At 49.3% G+C, this 16,986-nt stretch overlaps 1 protein-coding gene across 5 annotated transcripts in view; it reads left to right on the top strand.

Annotated features, from left to right (window-relative positions):
* Window positions 1-16,986, top strand: part of LOC101721882 (arf-GAP with SH3 domain, ANK repeat and PH domain-containing protein 2) — a 132,690-nt gene that overhangs the window by 65,710 nt on the left and 49,994 nt on the right. For all 5 annotated transcript variants that reach the window (XM_004875251.4, XM_013069475.3, XM_087199727.1 and 2 more), the window contains 3 exons: window positions 12,837-12,911; window positions 14,268-14,317; window positions 16,636-16,765. In XM_004875251.4, the coding sequence (XP_004875308.2) occupies window positions 12,837-12,911; window positions 14,268-14,317; window positions 16,636-16,765 (255 nt within the window). The remainder of the gene's footprint in view (window positions 1-12,836; window positions 12,912-14,267; window positions 14,318-16,635; window positions 16,766-16,986) is intronic.

Here is a 16,986-nt window from a genome sequence, read left to right as displayed (position 1 = left end):
TCTCTCTTTCCAACTTCAAATATTTCCACCGGAAATGGTAAAAATAAAAAGCTGTCACTGTGCTTAAGTTTTTTACTTAGGTGAGTTCGAAATATCTTGGCCGTGGTCAAGGTCATTGGTCTTTGTCCTTGCCCCAAAGACCAGGGCTGCCTGCACGCTAAGTAGCAGAGCCCTCAGCCCCTGAGTTCTATGTATTGTAGGGGTTCTTCACTGAGTCAGAAGAGACTGGAGAATTTTTTTTCCAAATTGGAGAAACTGCGTGGTCCCAGAGCAGAGTTCTGTAGAAGGTGACATGGCAGGGTTTTCTGGTAAAAATCTCCCAGCCCCTTCCATGCATGCACAGTAGCCCATTGGCTTTCTGGTTGCTGGGACACAATATCTAACACTCACAACTGAAAGAAGAAGGAGAGGTTTAATTCGGCTCATGGTTTCAGGGAATTCAGTCTATGATCCACTGGCTCCCGGGGAGGAACATCATGGTGGAAGAGCATGGCAGCAGAAAGATGCTTAATTCATGGCAGCTGGGAAATAGAACAGGGCAACAGTACCACGGAGGAAGGGGCCAGGGAGCAGATAGACACCTTAAAGTCAGTCTCTGTGATGTACCCAGAAGTGTGCTGCACCTATCTCCCCTGGTGAATCCCAAAGCCAGTCACATGGACCCTCCATCCTAACCACTACAGCTTCTGAATACTTCACTCTTAAGCACACATGGATGGTGTCCAGAATGGAAGAAACCAAAGTAAGCAGAAAAAAAGTCAGAAGAAATGGCAATGCAGAGAGCAGAAGAAAACATCAAAGAAACTGTATTTAATCTCTCAGAAAAATCAGAACAGACACTGTATCAGAGGACGGTGGACTATGGATGGTTGTTAAAGAAGGTGGGGGAAGGAAGACTGTCAATGTAAGAAAATATAAAACCAGAGATCCAACAAGGTTTGGAGTAGAAGAAATCTCTTAGGAAATGGATGAAAACAAAAAGGACAGGTAGGAAACATAAAAGATGAGAGTAATTCCCAAGGGCCAGCATACAGCTGACAGGTATTTCGGGGGGGGGGGGTGCAGCAGCACTGAGGGTGCAGCACATAGCTGGCATGTGCCTCCAGATGGAGGGCCCCTAGGTGCCCAGTGCATTGAGGGAGCTGCTTTACAGATTGGATAACAGAGGTCCTGGATAGTGTGAGGAGCTTGAATTTTTCCGGGGTGATAGGGTCCTTGGGTGTGGCCTCCCAGAGTAGAAGGGCACACCAACTTGTACTCAGTTACCTATACCAGCAGCTGGATGCTTAAAGCAGCCCCTTTTTTTTTTTTTTTAATATTTTCTGCAAAAGTAGGAAGCAGGGGGGACCCGGATGTTGGAACTGGCACATTGCTCATCATGCCATGGTTATGCTACTTGCAGGACTTCAGAGCTCACTGCAGATCTGGGCTGCTCTCCCACTTGCTTCAGGGAGTAGACAGTTCAGAGGCCACGGTGTGGTAAGCACTGAGCATGTCGTCTCAGGGACTGAAAGAGGTTCAGGCAACCTCCTTCTGAACACGAGGCGCACATGTTGAGTCACTGACAGGGGTTTATCTAAGTGAAGGATGGATTTGGGATTCAGATCCAGGCCTTATAGTGCCAAACCCATGGTGTTTCCACTGTGACATTTAAAGGAGCCAAGGCCCCTCATCAGATCCTTGGAAAACAAAAACACTGAACAGAAGAGAAGGCAGTGCAGGGGAGAGAGGCAGGCAGGGTTCCTCATCTCATCTCGTGAGCAGGGCCAGTGTGGCTGGCAGTGGGGTCGTTGTCCATTAGTCCTAGAGATCTGTGAACTTAGCTTTAAGTACCTGTGCATTGCTTTCATTTTTGCCTTTACATTTTGGAGTTGGAATTATTGGTCCTGTTTTCCAGCAAAGATCAAAAAGAGAAAACTAGTTTGAGCCCAAATTAGCATTCATCAGGCCTGATGCTGCTGCCCTTGCTGGTGTGGAAGCCATTAGCCCTCGGAATGCCAAGCAGTGACTTTGGAGAAGCTGGCCCAAGGCTGAGCTGATTACAGGAGAATTCTCCTTTTTTGGTGTTTTGTGTACCCTTCTTAATCCCATTTTTGGTCACATCTGTCCTATCTCACATTTTCAGAGCTTTTCCTTTGTTTTCCCTTAAGCATTTAACAAACATTTCAGTCCTGTTGGGCTAAGATTCTTAATTCCACCTTTTGTCCAGAAAGAATAACTCCCACCTGGTGGGGCTGGGGATTTAGCTCAGTGGTATCACACCTGCCTTGCAAGTGCAAGGTTCTGAGTTTGATCTCTGGTACCAAAAAAACAAACAAAAACTTCCACCTGCTTGCTTCAAGGCCCGAAAGGATGTTTCTGAAGCAGTTGGAACATCTGCAGAAAATGCCAATGTAGTGTAAAGGAAGATATTCTTCCTCACCTTCAGAAAACCTAGGCGTTTCCCCTGCAGTCACATAGGTTATAGGGAGAAACCAGGCAGCTCCAGAACTATAACGTGTATGACATTAAACAGTCATAATGTCAACCTGGCATCTTAGTTCTTTTCCTCTTCCCAGATAGATGTGCGAATCTGGAGGGATTTTCCAGGCACTTCTGTGGTGAGCCAGTGGCTGGGTAAGGACAGGCTAAAGCAGAGGACTGGTTCCTGAAAGGTTCATGCAGATCAGTGGTCTCTGTCTTTGACTTGATAAGAGGCAGGACAGACTCATGGTCCATGGAACCTGCTCCCTGTGGAGACCGGCATCAGCTGGAAGCAGAGAACAGTGGCACTGGGCTGAGGTTGCAGTCACAGTATGACATCAGGAGTGGCCCAGACAGGAATTTCAGGTCGCACACATTGAAGAGCCTGAGCGCCCACCACCAAGCAGTGTGTTCCTGAGTCACCAGGGTTTATCATAAGTGCCCAGAGTTAGAAGACACCCAGAGAGGAAAGGAAGCTGGCAAGGTCCTGTTGGATGAGCAGCAGCTTGTGGCCTTGTAGTACGGGATGTGCCTGGTGGGAAGTGCCCTTACGTGGCAGGAGCTGCTCCGTCTCCCCTAGCCGTGTTGTGTACTACAGCAGCCCCCTATCCCTCCACTATCCAACTTCCAGAAAGTACGAGCTGATCGTCCACCTTAATGAAGGTGTTTCATCCCTTAATGTAGAGAGCTTATACCAGAAGCCTCATCCCAGTACTTCCATAGTCTTTTTAACTTTTTTTTATTGAGAGTGGCTTGTGTCGTAAACATGCTTTAATCTTTTTTACTAAATAAGTACACTGGTCCAGCTCCACCTTTTGGGGGTAGACTTAACTCTTGTTGGTGGCATCAACTGATGATCTATGCAGAAATCTAGAGAAACTCCCACCAGGTTATGTATTTGGGAGTGTCTGCCCCTAGGTTAGTCCTGGACCATTGGGCTTTAAATATCCAGATAACTGCTTTTTAATATGCGGACTCTTTTTCCTGCTGGTTGCTGTGTTTATGCCTGTCAGTACTTAGCTCTAATGTCCACAGTGCTGAGAACTGGCAGGCAAGATGATGTGGCTTATTAGACTATTGGAAAATGAGGAGTCCACAGGGTTTGAGTGAAGAGGGCTTAAGGGTTAGGTTCTCTCTAGGGGCCAGAGCCCACAGTTTGGGTCTGGAGTGTCCCCCAAAGGCCAGTGTGTCAAAGCCTTGGTCACCAGCCCAGGGTGCTATCACCTTTAGGAAGTGGGGCCTAAGGGGAGGAAGTTAGGCGTGGCCTTGAAAGGGATCTCTGCCTCCTGGCCATCATGAGGGGAGCAGCTCTGCTGCACCACATTCTCCCCACTGCGATGTTCTTTGTGCCTTTCCGCAAGCTCCAGGCAACCACAGAGGGAAACGCTGGAACCATGAGCCAAAATAAAGCTTTCCTCCTTACAAGTTACTTACCTCAAGTGTTGGTCCCCAGGGTGGGAAGCTGACTACCACATGAGTGGTCCTCCTGCCAGTTACTTCAGACACCTAGACACATCTGCCTCATGGAAAGCTGGCCCCTCCTAGTCTTAGACTCATGAGACTTCAGTGTGTGTGCTGGTTCTGACTTGCCAGTCCCCAGCCAAAAATGAGAGCACTTTCTTAATTTGACCGAAACAATGAAAAACAGTAGGGCCGCTATCAGACTCTGATCTTAGTTGCAGCACACCACCTGATTCATATGTTTAAATTGTACTTTGATGCTGTTTTTTTGGGGGGGAGCAGTGCTGCCTCCTTGTTATCCCAATGATCCTTGGATTTCTAGAGGTCTGAGAAAGTAGGAGAGGACAGATAGTGAGGCCTGGAGCACAGGAGGGGGAGTCTCAGAGATGAGGCCTGAGCACTGGCCGGGTGCTATCCATACTACCCATGCAGTGAACTCCCAGAACTGCTGCCTGGGTTTTTACTAGAATGCACCATGCTCTGCTGGGCACTGATGACTGCAGCTTCCAAAACCAGAAGCAGTGACTCTGTACCCCAGGCCTTGGTCCTCTGGGTCCCTGGAGTGGAGGTGGGTGGGGGCATCCTGTGGACTATTCCAAGATGAGCTCAAGTTCATGCACACAGCTTGAGCACAAGACTTCAAAACAAACATCTTCAGAGCTTCTCAGCTGGCTTAGGAGACATTAGAAGATTAGAACATTAGATTAGTAGAAGATTGTCACTTGAAAGGATGAGTGAATCAAAATAGGTCTTGTTTCTGTTTTTGTCATCATGTGCTTTCTCAATTGCTGGCCACTCAAAGGTCAGCTGCCTCAATGTGGGGAACTTTAACTCTCTTAAAACTGTGTCAGGGCCAGGGATTTAGCTCAGTGGTTCCGTTGCTTGCCTCGCAAGCACAAGGACCTGAGTTCGATCCCCGGTACCAAAAAAAAAAGAAAAAAAGCTGTGCCAAACCTTGAAGGTGATGTATGGGAGACTGGAGCAGAGGGGAGGGAAAGAGGTGGGTCTGAGCAGGGCACCCCTCTGGGCCACGTGCTGGGGAGGCTGTGACTTTGCTCTGACTTCTCTGTACAGGCACAGTCCAAATTGCCACAGCAGGAAGAGGGACATAAGGCGGCAGCTAGAGACAGCAGGCGTTCATAATTCTGGGGAAAGGAAATGGAAGCAGAAAGCTGTGGAGGGGAGTGTGTGGAGGGTGGGAAAGACTTGAGTGTGTTTCCGAGGCTCAGGGAGGGAGATGGTGGCCGAAGAGGTTAATGTACAGACAAGATGGGCCCTGCAGACTGTGTGTCCCTCTGTCTCCTCCTGTGGGTGATGTGCTCAGCTAGGAGTCCAGCCCGGCCCCTCTGTAGGGAGCCGTCAGCAAATCTGTAGACATCAGTTCAAGGCCTAGCGTCTTGGTGTGCATTCCCCTTTCTTTGAGAACTTTCAGCTGTTTATTAATTATTTGCTTAAAATCTAGAACTTGACAGTTCACATCAATACCTGTGCATTCCGGGTTTTGGTCTGCAAAGCACGCAGGCAGAATTTGGTTGACACCCAATGACCTAGGCTTCTCTGGCCTTGGGGTCAGTGACATGTTGGACGCACAAGGTCTAATTGGTGCCAGAGACAGTGCTTCCTAAGCTGATTTCTTAGGCAGTGCATTCGAAGAGGTGCTTTTGTTCCTGGTTGGTGGCTTACTGACCCCTCAGGACCTGTGGGTGCACAAGCTGGGGACTATACCATCCTGGGTTGCCTGGCGCTGCCCCTTCGTCTCCTGCCCAGCCTTCAGCGGTGCTCATGGCAGGCGGCTGATGTGTCAGTTTGATCATTTATTCTAGTGGAGAAGGAGCAGAGCTCAGTATTTTCTCTCCACTTAGAACCTGAAAGATCAAAGCAGTGTGACTGCCAGAGAATGGCATTAAAAGCAGAAACCAGGTCAGCAGTTTCCGCACTTTTTTCTGGTGTGAAAGTTGCCAGTGAATTTTTGGCAGGCAGTTGGTTTTGATCTTTAGTTTGTGTTAAACCATCAGGATCAGCCTGGGCTTCCCCCTCTCCTTCTTAATTAAACAAACTATCAGGGCAGCTCTTGTGCCAGAGGGACAGGACTGTGCGCATCTGTTCACAAGGGCCCTCTGTGAGCGTGCGCAGGCAGGGCGGTGTGGGCTGTGCCTGCTCGTTGAGTGCTGTGCTGCACTGAGGCAGCACTGTCGATGGCCCAGGGGAGGCCTCCTAGGCCACTAATGGGAGCGGCCCCGAGGGTTTCCTCGTGCACACTTGACTGCTGTTCATGTGTAGCGCACCTAGGAGCAGAGTGGGGCAGAGGCAGCACCTCTCGTGGCAGCTTCCATTCATCCCTGGCCTCATCCGTCTTAGTCAGCCCTGTTGCCCTGTGAGGGCCAAGAAGCTTTCATCCATTTGCACAGTGAGCTGGGCATGTGGCCCACACCTGGAATTCACTCTGGGAGGCCAAGGCAGGAGGGTCACAAGTTCAAGCCCAGGCTGGGCAAATTAGGGACCCAGTGAGAGCCTGTCTCAAAATAAAAAGCAAAAAGAACTGGGATGCAGCTCAGTGTGAAGGCCCTGGGTTCAGGCCCCAGTGCTGCCAAAGAGGAGAGCAGGGGTGGGAGGAGTTGTGGCTTCAGAATTCACAGCCCAGCTCTGCTCCTCCTCAGTTGTGTAATTTGAAGGGAAAGTGGGTGACTTAACTCTCTGTTTTCCTGTCTCTAAAATGAGGGTATCAGCCCCTGCTTCTCAGTATTGTTGTGAAGGCTGAATGAGATTAAATGGCCCTGTGGCATTTGGTGGCTTATTCAGGCCATTTTACCTAGTTCCTCCTGCTTCTCCACAAAGTTTTTTTGCCAAGTGCCCATTCTTGGAAGTAAGCATCCTTGGGAAAGACCATGGAACACAGAGCACTGTGCTCTAAGCCTTAGCGCACTCCTGCCCCAGGACCTTGATGTTAGCAGTTCCCTGAGCCAAGGGTGTCTTCCCACCAGTCTCCTGGGGGCCTTTTTGCCCTGCTCCAGCGTTGCCTTATGAGAAGCTGTGCTGACCACTACTTGGAAGAGCCCCCATCCTCCAGTGATTGCAGCTTCTTCATCGGTACTCTCAGTAGCAGCCCTGTAACTGGGAACAGCGCGATAGCCCCTCAGCTGGTGGGATAAACATGTTATGAGATAGCCACACCCTGGAGCAGTCCTCAGCAGTAAAAAGGAGCAAGCTGTCGATGTGCATAACCACTTGACAGATCAACAGTGTCAAAGTAATTGTGAAAGAAGCCAGACCAAGAAGAGTGTATACTGTATGATTCCATCTCTGGGAAATGCAGACTTTTCAGTGGTTGCCTGGGGTCTGGGGTGGGGTTAGAAGCTTTGGGGGTGATGAGTATGTTCACTGTCTAGATCTTGGGTTTCTTTTTTGAGACAGGGTCCGGCCATGTAGCTCAGGCTGGCTTTGAACTCATTGAGATCTCCCAAGTGCTGGGATCATAGGTGTGTGCCACCACGTCCTGCTCACTGTGGATTTTGGCCTGGGTTTCATGGATGTGTCAGTATGTCATAACTGTGCAGTTTATTGTGTGTGAATTAACATCTTCACAAAGCTGCTAAAGATTTTTTTTGAAACCATTTGCTGAAAATCTTGATGTCCAATAGATCTTTTGCATTGGTGGAGACTGTCTGTGTCTGTGTAGTGTGACAAGCCACAGGTAGCTATAGAAAGGTGGCTGTATGACTGAGGAACTATAGTTTGATCCTCGTAAGTGTGAAGAGGCACAGGGAGCTGGTGTCCATCCTGCTGGATAGCATGCCACACGACCTGTCGCCACCGCCTCACTCAGCGGTCCCAGGTCTCAGGCCAGCACCTACAGGTGACTGGGTGCTTCCAGCACTTGACAGCTGCTGTGGGCTTCCACATTCTCACTGACACTGACCCCTCCACTGAGCACGCCCTTAACTCATGGTGAACAGATGGCCTGCCATTTTTTGAAGCCTGGGCTTTCCTGTGTAACTCTGTGTTGCAACAGCTTCTGCTCAAGTTAACAAGAAAAATTTCAGTGTTGTCTTTTCTGCCTCCAAGTTTCTCACAAATAGGGCATCTAAAATGAACGACATGGCACAGATGTTCTTCCGGTATATAGTACAGTGCCCCAATGGTCTGTGTGAGGAAAGCCAGAGGGCGTTCCCCTGGGAGACCTGCTCTTTCCTAGATTCATGAGCCGGAGCTGGATCCTGCCCAGCGACTTCTGGCTGATCCTTGAAACTACCGAGCTGTGTAAGGATCCTGGGTTCAGTCTTCCAGATTGACCCTGGGACAAGGTCACGAGGCAGCGCAGAGTCTTGGGTCCTATGTCGGTCCTGGAGTTGGACTTCGCCCTGGAGACATCACGACAGCCAGAGGTTGGTTGCAGAGCTGGAGTGGAGGATTTTAAGCCGAGAGTAATGAGGAGGAGCATTGTGAGGAGATGGCTGTTTGGAGGACTATGTTCCCTCTCTCTGACTCTGCTAATCACTCTGGCATTACTGTGATGACTGCTCCTGACCCCCTGCGGTGGTGGCTGTCACTTCATTTGTACTTGAGGGAGTGCAGACCTTTGACTGACTGACTCATCTTGTCAGACCTGTCCAGCAAACTCTGGGAAGGCAGAGACAGGAAAAGGGGGAGGGAGGAAAGAGAGAGGGCTGCTGTTTTAAAAGACTGCATATTTGCTGGTCCTGAGTTAAGGGCAGTGATGAAGAGTTAAGATTTGTATTCAGATGTGTGCGCCAGTTTTGGAAACCATTTTATATGTGTGTGTGTTAAAAGAAAGTCAGAGCACCCGGGAATACTGATGCTTGCTTGGCGCTAAGGGCGATGCAGAGCAACCCAAAACCAGTTCATCTTAAAGATTTCCTTACTCATAGTTGAGGCTGGAGATCCTTGAATAAGCATTCACCTTCAGGCTGCGGTTTTCATCTCCTGGTCACAATGTGACACACAGAGCAGGGAGGATTCTGGCCTTGCATCCTTCCCGCTGTAGACCCAGCCTGCAGGGTGTCTGGCTCTCACACACCTGTCCTCTGGCCGGGCTGAGGCGTTTCTGGGGTGGTTTTCCTGAGTCACAGTACTCCATGGTGTGCAGACATGCAGGGGCAGATAGGCCGATGTCCCGGAGTGGGGGGAGCTCATTAGCCCCGCTCTTTTTATATTTGTAGCAGTTCCTTTTAAAAAGAAACAGCTGTCTTTTTTCATTTCCTTTTTTTTCCTTTTCTCTTTTCACTGTGCTGGGGATCAGGCTCAGGGGCTTACACTCTTCACCACTAAGGTTCATCCCCAGCCCAGACAGCTTTCTTGAGGAATTTTTACGTACTATTTCAAGCGTACAACTTGGTACTTTCTGGCAGTCCTACCAACTGGCAGGACCCCTGCCATGTGTCCATTCTAGGACATTGTCTCCCTCCTGTAAGGCCCCTCTTGTACTCACAGTTAATCCCATCTCCCCTGACCTACTTTCTATCTCTATTTAATAATGTAGTTTTGATCAGAAAAGTAATAGTTTCCTATTTTAGTTAATTTGAGTAACTCCAAGAGAAATAATTGACTGAATGAAACCTAGACTTCCTCGGTTGACGTACCCAAGTGCCCTTTCTCCCTGTCACCTTCTGCTGTCCTTCCACTAGTGTGGCTCTGTCATTCACACCAGGGCCTTGGCCCATCATCTAGGCCTGTCTTTTTGCCATCTGGCAAGGCAGAATTCTCCTCTGTCCTTTAAAGGTCTGTGCCACATCTCCTGCTCAACACACATTTCCCTGGTGTTTGGACTAAAAGTAATTTTCTCTGAAATTCCCTGGTGTTCTCCTTAGGTTCGAGGAGTCTTCTTTGGTAGTTTACTTACTGAAATGGGCAGTTTGGTCCCCTGTGAGGCTGTGAGGTTCTGTCTTGCTGGCTTGTGTCCTAGGCCCCTGAACCTCTGCACCCTCCTGCCACCACCCAGGACTACATGTGCCTCCTGTGCAGCATTTGCCACAGTCGTAATTGGCCCTTGAATTTGTGTGTCATTGGCTGTGTCCGATTCACACAAGACAATGAGCCCTGTCTCTAGCACCCAGCCCGGGGCCAAGCCTTCTCACGGCTTTGGTGAATGCAGAATGAAAGCGGCTGTCTGAGAGCATGGGTGTCTAAGGGTTAGGTTTGCTTCTCCATTGTATTTGCTGCCAGTACCCAAGTTCTGATTTGAATTAATAAATACTCTCAGAAGAGATGTGTAAACCAAATTGAAATTAGTGTACTCTTCCCCTGCTGTAGAGAACCTCGTTTCTCCCACTTGTGCATACAGTCATACCTACACAACCCTTTGGAGGAAAACCTTCTAGGATGCTTCTTAGATATGGTCTTTAGCCTAGGAGCCCCTTGTACCCTTTGCCCAAACCCGCACACAGCTGCATTGTTCTGGGGCCTTGAGCCCAGGCTCACTCGAATCTGTGTTCCTTGTCCACGGGGACACGACCTTGGCTTCTGGGCAGTTAAGGGACAAACTGACCCGTGCCTGTGACTGACCACGGCTTTGGGGACCGTGTAGATGAATGGGGCAGCACCTCAAGGGCTGGTGGCTGGCCTTTCTCCCAAGCCTGGCTCAGTTGGCCTGACTGGTTAAACCCCGGTTCACTGTGTCTGGTGAGGATGCGCTGGTCTCTGCTCTCTGCTCTGTGCAGACACATGGGGTTTCTCAGAGCTTGTAATTCTCAGTGCGCATGTCTGTATTCATCCTCTGGTGGGAAGACATTGTGTTTTATCTGCCTTCATGCTAACAGCCAGTCGTTTGCTGTCAGTAATTTTGTGACGACTGAATTGGTGAATGTGTGTTTGTTGTTCATAATGAGATTGGTTTAAAGGTTTTGATAGGACTGCATTGGAAGCCTCTGCAGAGTGCATCTCTCAGGTACTGGAAGCTCAGAACAGTGCTCACTTGTCCTATGCTATTCCACCAGTGGCTTCGCTGGGCCTTGCCTTGAGCTCGGAGCTCTGGGCCATGTGGGATGCAGTGGAGGTGGACGCTACTTTTCAGATTGCACAGTGTGCGGTTGATAAGATGGATCAGGGACAGCCTGCCGAGTGCCTGACAAAATTGAGAAAAGGGGGAAATGGGGGTGTTGAGGGAGGGAGGGATGGCTTTCTGCTGGAGAGATTGGGCTGCTTTATGGAGAAGGTGGCGTTGGAGTAACTCCTGTGGGTGGGGGCTTGGGACTGTGAAGATGAGGGAGCGCATTTCAGCTCGGGCTAGGCTGGGAACAAGCATCGAATCAGGGGTGCAGAGTTCAGTAAGCAGAAGGTGAAGATGAAAGGTAGCCAATAAGATTGGACTGTGAAGGTCCTAATGCAGGAGCCAGAAATCCCAGGGTTTGTTGTTGAGTGTGGCAGGATTGGGGCAGCAGAATGTGGGAGTGGGAGCACCACTGCCTCTGTCCAGAGAAGGGGCAGGGAGACCCTGTTGAGGCCCAGGATGTGCGAGCAGCATGGAGGGGATGTTGTGGAAGGGGGTGGAAGATGCAGAAGACGTGGCAGTCACTTGAGTAGGGCGAGGTGTGTCTTTGAGGTGCAGAGCAGGTGTCCAGGCAGTGGGTTGTGAAGAGGACATCAGGGGATATCCACAGGGAGGAGGATGGTGAGGGATGGTGGCAGGGAGGAGGAGGACAGAGAGCGACAGCCACAGGGGCAGGGTGCCAGGAGCTGCGTGGGCAGAGCTATGCCCAGCGGGTGTCTGCCTGCAGGGCAGGGAAATGTGGGACAAGAGGTCAGTGGCTTTGCAGAGACACAGGTTCTGCCAAAGCTCCCTCCTCCCAGGTCACAGTGGAAGGCCAGGTGTGCTTCCTTGTGGAGGTTAGTCACGGTCAGGCCCATGATTTGTCACCGGTTCCTTTCTGTCATCTGCAGACCTCACCTTCAGCCAGGCCTTCAGTGTTTAAGGTTTAACTCTGAGGGCCGATCCCTCTGAGTCGAAGCGGATGGCACGGTGTCTTGGAGGAGTGCCAGGGGACATAGGCAATGTTGAGCTGTTTGTCCTGAGGCAGACATTACTGGAAAACCCATTTCTGCAAAGGCAGTCATTCGTAGGTCACTTACTTGGCAGGATCAGCTGTGCTGCAGGTGTCACCACACTTTTCGATGGTATTTTTTGAGTGTGGTTTTTGTCTCTGGAAGTTTCGTGTGCTGAGCTGTGTCTGAAATCACCTCCCGTACTGCCTTAAAAATGGTGCCCAGACTGAGGCTTACTTACAGTAATGATGCCAAAAATAAGTTTTCTCTGCTCAAGGGTGAGAGTGAGGGGCAGTTCCGGAGCCCTCCCTCCTGTCCTGCTTTGGGCTGTGGTTGGGCACAGCAAGGAGTCTGGAGCTCATTTTTCACCTAGGGGATCTGTGGGCACTGGGACCCAGGCCCGGGCCTGTGCCTGCAGCTTCCTCCTGGCTAGGGCCTTGCAGCTTCCAGTTTGGTCACTTTTGATCTGCCAGTGCCACCCCTTGCTGCCCCCCGTGTGCCCTTCCGTCTCCATGTTGGGCACCTCTTGTGGGGATCGAAGTCTGGGTCCCTATAGCTCAGCAGGGCTGTGGCAGGGAGGGGAGTAGGAAGCAGATGTTTTCTTGAAAGAGGTTCTGTCATTGATTGTTCTCAGATATTTTTTATCCATTGCAGTGATTATCTTTTTACAAACTTCCTAGCTTAACAGTATAAGATTGTTACTGTGGAAACTACATATCTAGCACCTTCAGCAGCTACCTACCATTTGTGAAATGAAATTGCAGGGAAGAATGTGGGGCTGAGCGAGGCTGCTTTGTTGTGCCAGCCAGGTTTTAAGTGAAGGTTAATCATTACCAAATGTCCTCTCTCACACCCTTGCTACCCTTACTTTAGATTCAAAAGGTAATTAAAGATTTCTTCCTTTTTTTGTTTTTTAGATTCAGAATATGAACAACATAATCTCCTTCCCTTTGGACAGTTTGCTGAAAGGTGACCTGAAAGGAGTCAAAGGGGTATGACACTGGAATCCTGGTCGCGGGTATTTCTTGTCACCCGGAGTCACAGCCCTGCCAGCCCTGCAGTGGCCACCACACGAGTATATCCTTCCTGGGGCAGTGGGAGGGCTCTGCCCTCTCTGTTTCCTTTGGTTTGCATTTTGGCACCACCTTTGGCACAAATGGTGATGACTTTTGGCCTTTTTGGTTGTGCTCTTGGGGCTGTGAACATCCTAAGGGGAGAGGCAGAGGGGAAGGAAGACTAAACCTTCTGGGCCCACGGCTGAGCAGGGTTTCCAGCCTCATGTCACTGACTGACAGGAGAAAGGGTCCTGGCAAGAATGATTTTCATCCTGGGACGGTCGCAGTGTCAGGCTCCTGGGTGTTGGCTGTTCTGGGTATGCCTGGCCTTGCAGGAGCACACAGGCTGGGACTGCAACACAGTTAGGGGCCAGGAGCAGGCAGGACCGGAGGGAGTCTCATCTGGGCACATCTGGAAGCCCCACCTGGCCCATCTTGGGACCTCTGCCCAGACCGTTCAGTGTCTGCTAATAGAGCGTGCCAGGAGAGAGCTGTTAGGACTCCAAGGAGCATTGCCCAGTCTCCCCGGGGAAAGACAAAGACGCAGAACAATCAGCCAGAAACCCAGCGGGATGGGTGTGGCGCAGAGGTGTGGCAGGCCCAGAGCAGATGCATGGCCTGCACTTCACACCAGGCTGTGGGGATGGAGGAGCAGGACAGCACTGGGCAGGTTGAAGAGCCAAAATAAAAAAGGAAGAGGGCGTCACACTTCCGGAAGAACCCTGTTGAAGGGAGAGTGACTGTGTGGGAACCAGTGATAGGGTTTCAAGTGGCTCTGTAATTTTTGGAGCCAGGCATTATGAGAGAGTTTGAAACCCTACATGCCAGACAGAAGAGGGCAGGCAAAAAGCCTAGGAGATTGTGGTTGACTCTTAGATTCTGACGTTGGGTTCAAGTCAGAGTGTAGGCATCAAGGAGATCCATTCAGAGTTCCTTTCATGTAGAGAGACGAACTGAAACTTTTGCAGGGTAGAGGTGACAAGACAATTTGGGAGTAGTATTATAACTGGTGGAGGATCACGGTGAGTTTGAGTCTGGCCTGGGCTACATAGTGAGTTCAAGGCCAGCCTGAGCTGCATAATGAGACCCTGTGTCAAACAAACAAACAAACTAATCCAAAAAAAGAGAGAAAGAAAGGAAGAAAAAAAGGCTACCACTCATCTAAGTTAAAGCCTATACATCATTTATTACACAAGTTAATGGCCCATTCAAGACCAGTCTCGGGATAAGGAAGTTTATCTTGCATAGAAGTTAATGATTAGTCCTGCTTAATTGCTGCCTTTCTGTTTACAGGATTTGAAAAAGCCCTTTGATAAAGCTTGGAAGGACTATGAAACAAAAATGTGAGTGTTTTCATTTTTTAACTGAGTGTCGGTACAGTAATTTGAGATTTCAACTTTAAATCAAGCTTTGATTGCATAGGGATTGTATGAGTAAATCTTAATCCAGGGAAGCATTTACATAAAGCCATGTCACAGTGGTTTCTGTGAGGACAGGTGCTTTTGTACCCGTGGCTATGTTCAAAGATGATAGCTTCTTTCTGTGGGTTCCTTCGTTGTCCCTTTTTCTTTGGTGTCGTAACGTTTATAGAATGTAATGTTCAGGAAAGTTCATGAAAGGAAGTTGTATTAGTTACTTTCTTCATTGGTGAAACACAGTACCCGACACTCACAGCTTAAAGGAGGAGAGGTTTATTTTGGCTCTCAGTTTGCAGAGGTTTCAGTCCATGGTCAGTTGGGTCCAAGGCAGGATGGCCTGGTGTAGGAGAGCGGCCCACAGCATGGGAGACAGGAAAGGGGGGGGAGAGAAAAAGAGAGAGAAAGAGGGGGAGAGACAGATAGAGATAAACCTCTCCAGCCCTGCCCCAGTTCCCTCCTCCTCTGGCTCCACCTCCCAGCATCACATTTAGCCATAAACTCATCAGTGGACTAATTCCCTGATCCACAATCCAGTCTCCTCCCCACAGCCCACCCCTGAGTGCAGGAGGCTCTTGTGGGAGGCATGTAGATATAAACCATAACAGAAGTGAAGGCCAATTAGTCTGAGGCGGTGTTCTTTCCTTTCTTGTTTAAACACTTTCTCCATTTTATTACCATTCATGAGAGCAGTGTTGTCTTCAGACTTTTGTCTTCCTGGTGATCTGTGAAAACTGTCTGCTTTTAGCTTTGGGCTTGTCTTTCTCTGAAATATCAACTCCCTTGGTTTTAGGAAGATCTTGCAACACCTGTCTGATGGCTTCATGTGCCAGACCAAGCACATGAAGAGTGGGTGTAGTGGACTCTCACATGTGGACGAGCCCACTCCTGGCTAGCTGGAGGCCATTATGCTAACATTTCCCTGCACAGTTTCTCATCCAGGGGGTGAGGATCAGACTAGTGAGAACTGAACTAGTGGTACTGGGATTAATTAAGGCTTTCAGTTATTTTAAATGCTGTTAGAACAGAAAGTATTCTTAAATGGCTGGAGTTTGCTCTGTGCCTTGGGGATTGGAGACTTTCTGAATGGAAATAGAAACTCTCGTTTGAAGCCATCTGGTAAGGAGAAAGGTGTTAGGAAGGAGGTCATTTGTGATGACTAAATGTTTAACTGGCTCTTTAAAAACCAGCTTTGGGCATCTTTTCAGTAGGAAAGGGTCACGAAGCTCAAGCCAATGCGAACTGAACCTTTGGTACTCATTCTGTCCATGGCACAGTCTACACTGAGGGATGCTTGGACTGCAGCATAGCATTTTGTGGGTGGTGTGCAGGTCTGTGTTGGCACAGGGTGGGGTGTTAAGCCCAGGGACCTTTCATATCCATTGTCTGTGCCTAGCATTCCTGCCTCACAGATGGGAAACCAAGACCCAGTGGGGTCCGCTGGTCCCTCAGAATGAGGGTCTTTAGGGGACACCATGAAGGCAGCTCTGAGAAGGAAGTTTATTGCTGTGAGTGCCCACATTAGAAAAATAGCACAATCCCAAATAAATAACCCAATGATTCACCTCATGGTCCTAGAAGAACGAGAACAATCCAAGTCCAAAACTAATAGAAGGAAAAATTTTTTAAAAATATACAAAGGATCAGTGAGTCACAGAGTTGGTTCTTTGAAAGGATAAACAAGACTAATAAACCCTTAGCCAAACCTACCTCAAAAGGAGAGAAAAAAGCCAGTACTAATACAATTAGAAATGAGAAGGGTGGAAGTGCCACAGAAACTGCCAAAATCTGGAAGAGTATAAGAAACTACTTTGAAATCTTATGTTCTGGTAAATCAGAGAACCCCCTAGACATATATGAATTACCAAAATTGAGCCAAGAAGATACAAAAACTCCGATTAGACCAATAACAGACAATGAAATAGAGGCAGTGATGAAAACTACCAACTAAGAAAAGCCAGGACCTGGTGGATTCCCTGCAGAATTCCACCATACTTCAGGGAAGATGTTGCACCAGTGGTTTTCAAGCTCTTTTGTGAAATCGAAAGGCAAGGAGCACTGCCAGTCTCATTCCCGGAGTCGCCTCTGCCACTGTGCACGTCTCCCTCCAGAGAGAGTCCATAGTCATGCCTTCCTGAATGCATGGCACACGTTGCAGCCTGGCCTGGGGTGTCTGGGGACTGTGCAGGGTACAGTGCTGTACCAGGGGCCTCATGATCTTCCTTGCTCCCCTGTCTCCCACCTAGAACCAAAATAGAAAAGGAGAAGAAGGAGCACGCCAAGCTCCACGGGATGATTCGCACTGAAATAAGTGGAGCTGAAATCGCAGAGGAGATGGAGAAGGAGAGGCGCTTGTTCCAGCTCCAGATGTGCGAGGTAAGGCTTGGGGCAAGGAGGGCTCCAGGTGGTGGCTGGCAGTGTGTCCTGTGTCACCCAGCGCGATCCCCCTGGGGTCAGACCCATGGCCTCAGAGAACACACCCACCCGGCTTCTGTGGACAGTTTGTTTTGCTAGGGGAGACTTGGTTCTTCTGGAAGATGGAATTGGGTTCATCTAACACCAGCCTTTTTTTTTTTTTTCTTTTTAATACAATTTGC

The sequence above is a fragment of the Heterocephalus glaber genome, unplaced genomic scaffold (genome assembly GCF_053883595.1).
Source record: "Heterocephalus glaber isolate CG9 unplaced genomic scaffold, H.glaber_assembly_v1.0 deba00001724, whole genome shotgun sequence".
NCBI lineage: Eukaryota > Metazoa > Chordata > Mammalia > Rodentia > Bathyergidae > Heterocephalus > Heterocephalus glaber.
Note: the sequence above shows the minus strand (reverse complement) of the source record. Positions and strands in the feature narration are given on the sequence as shown.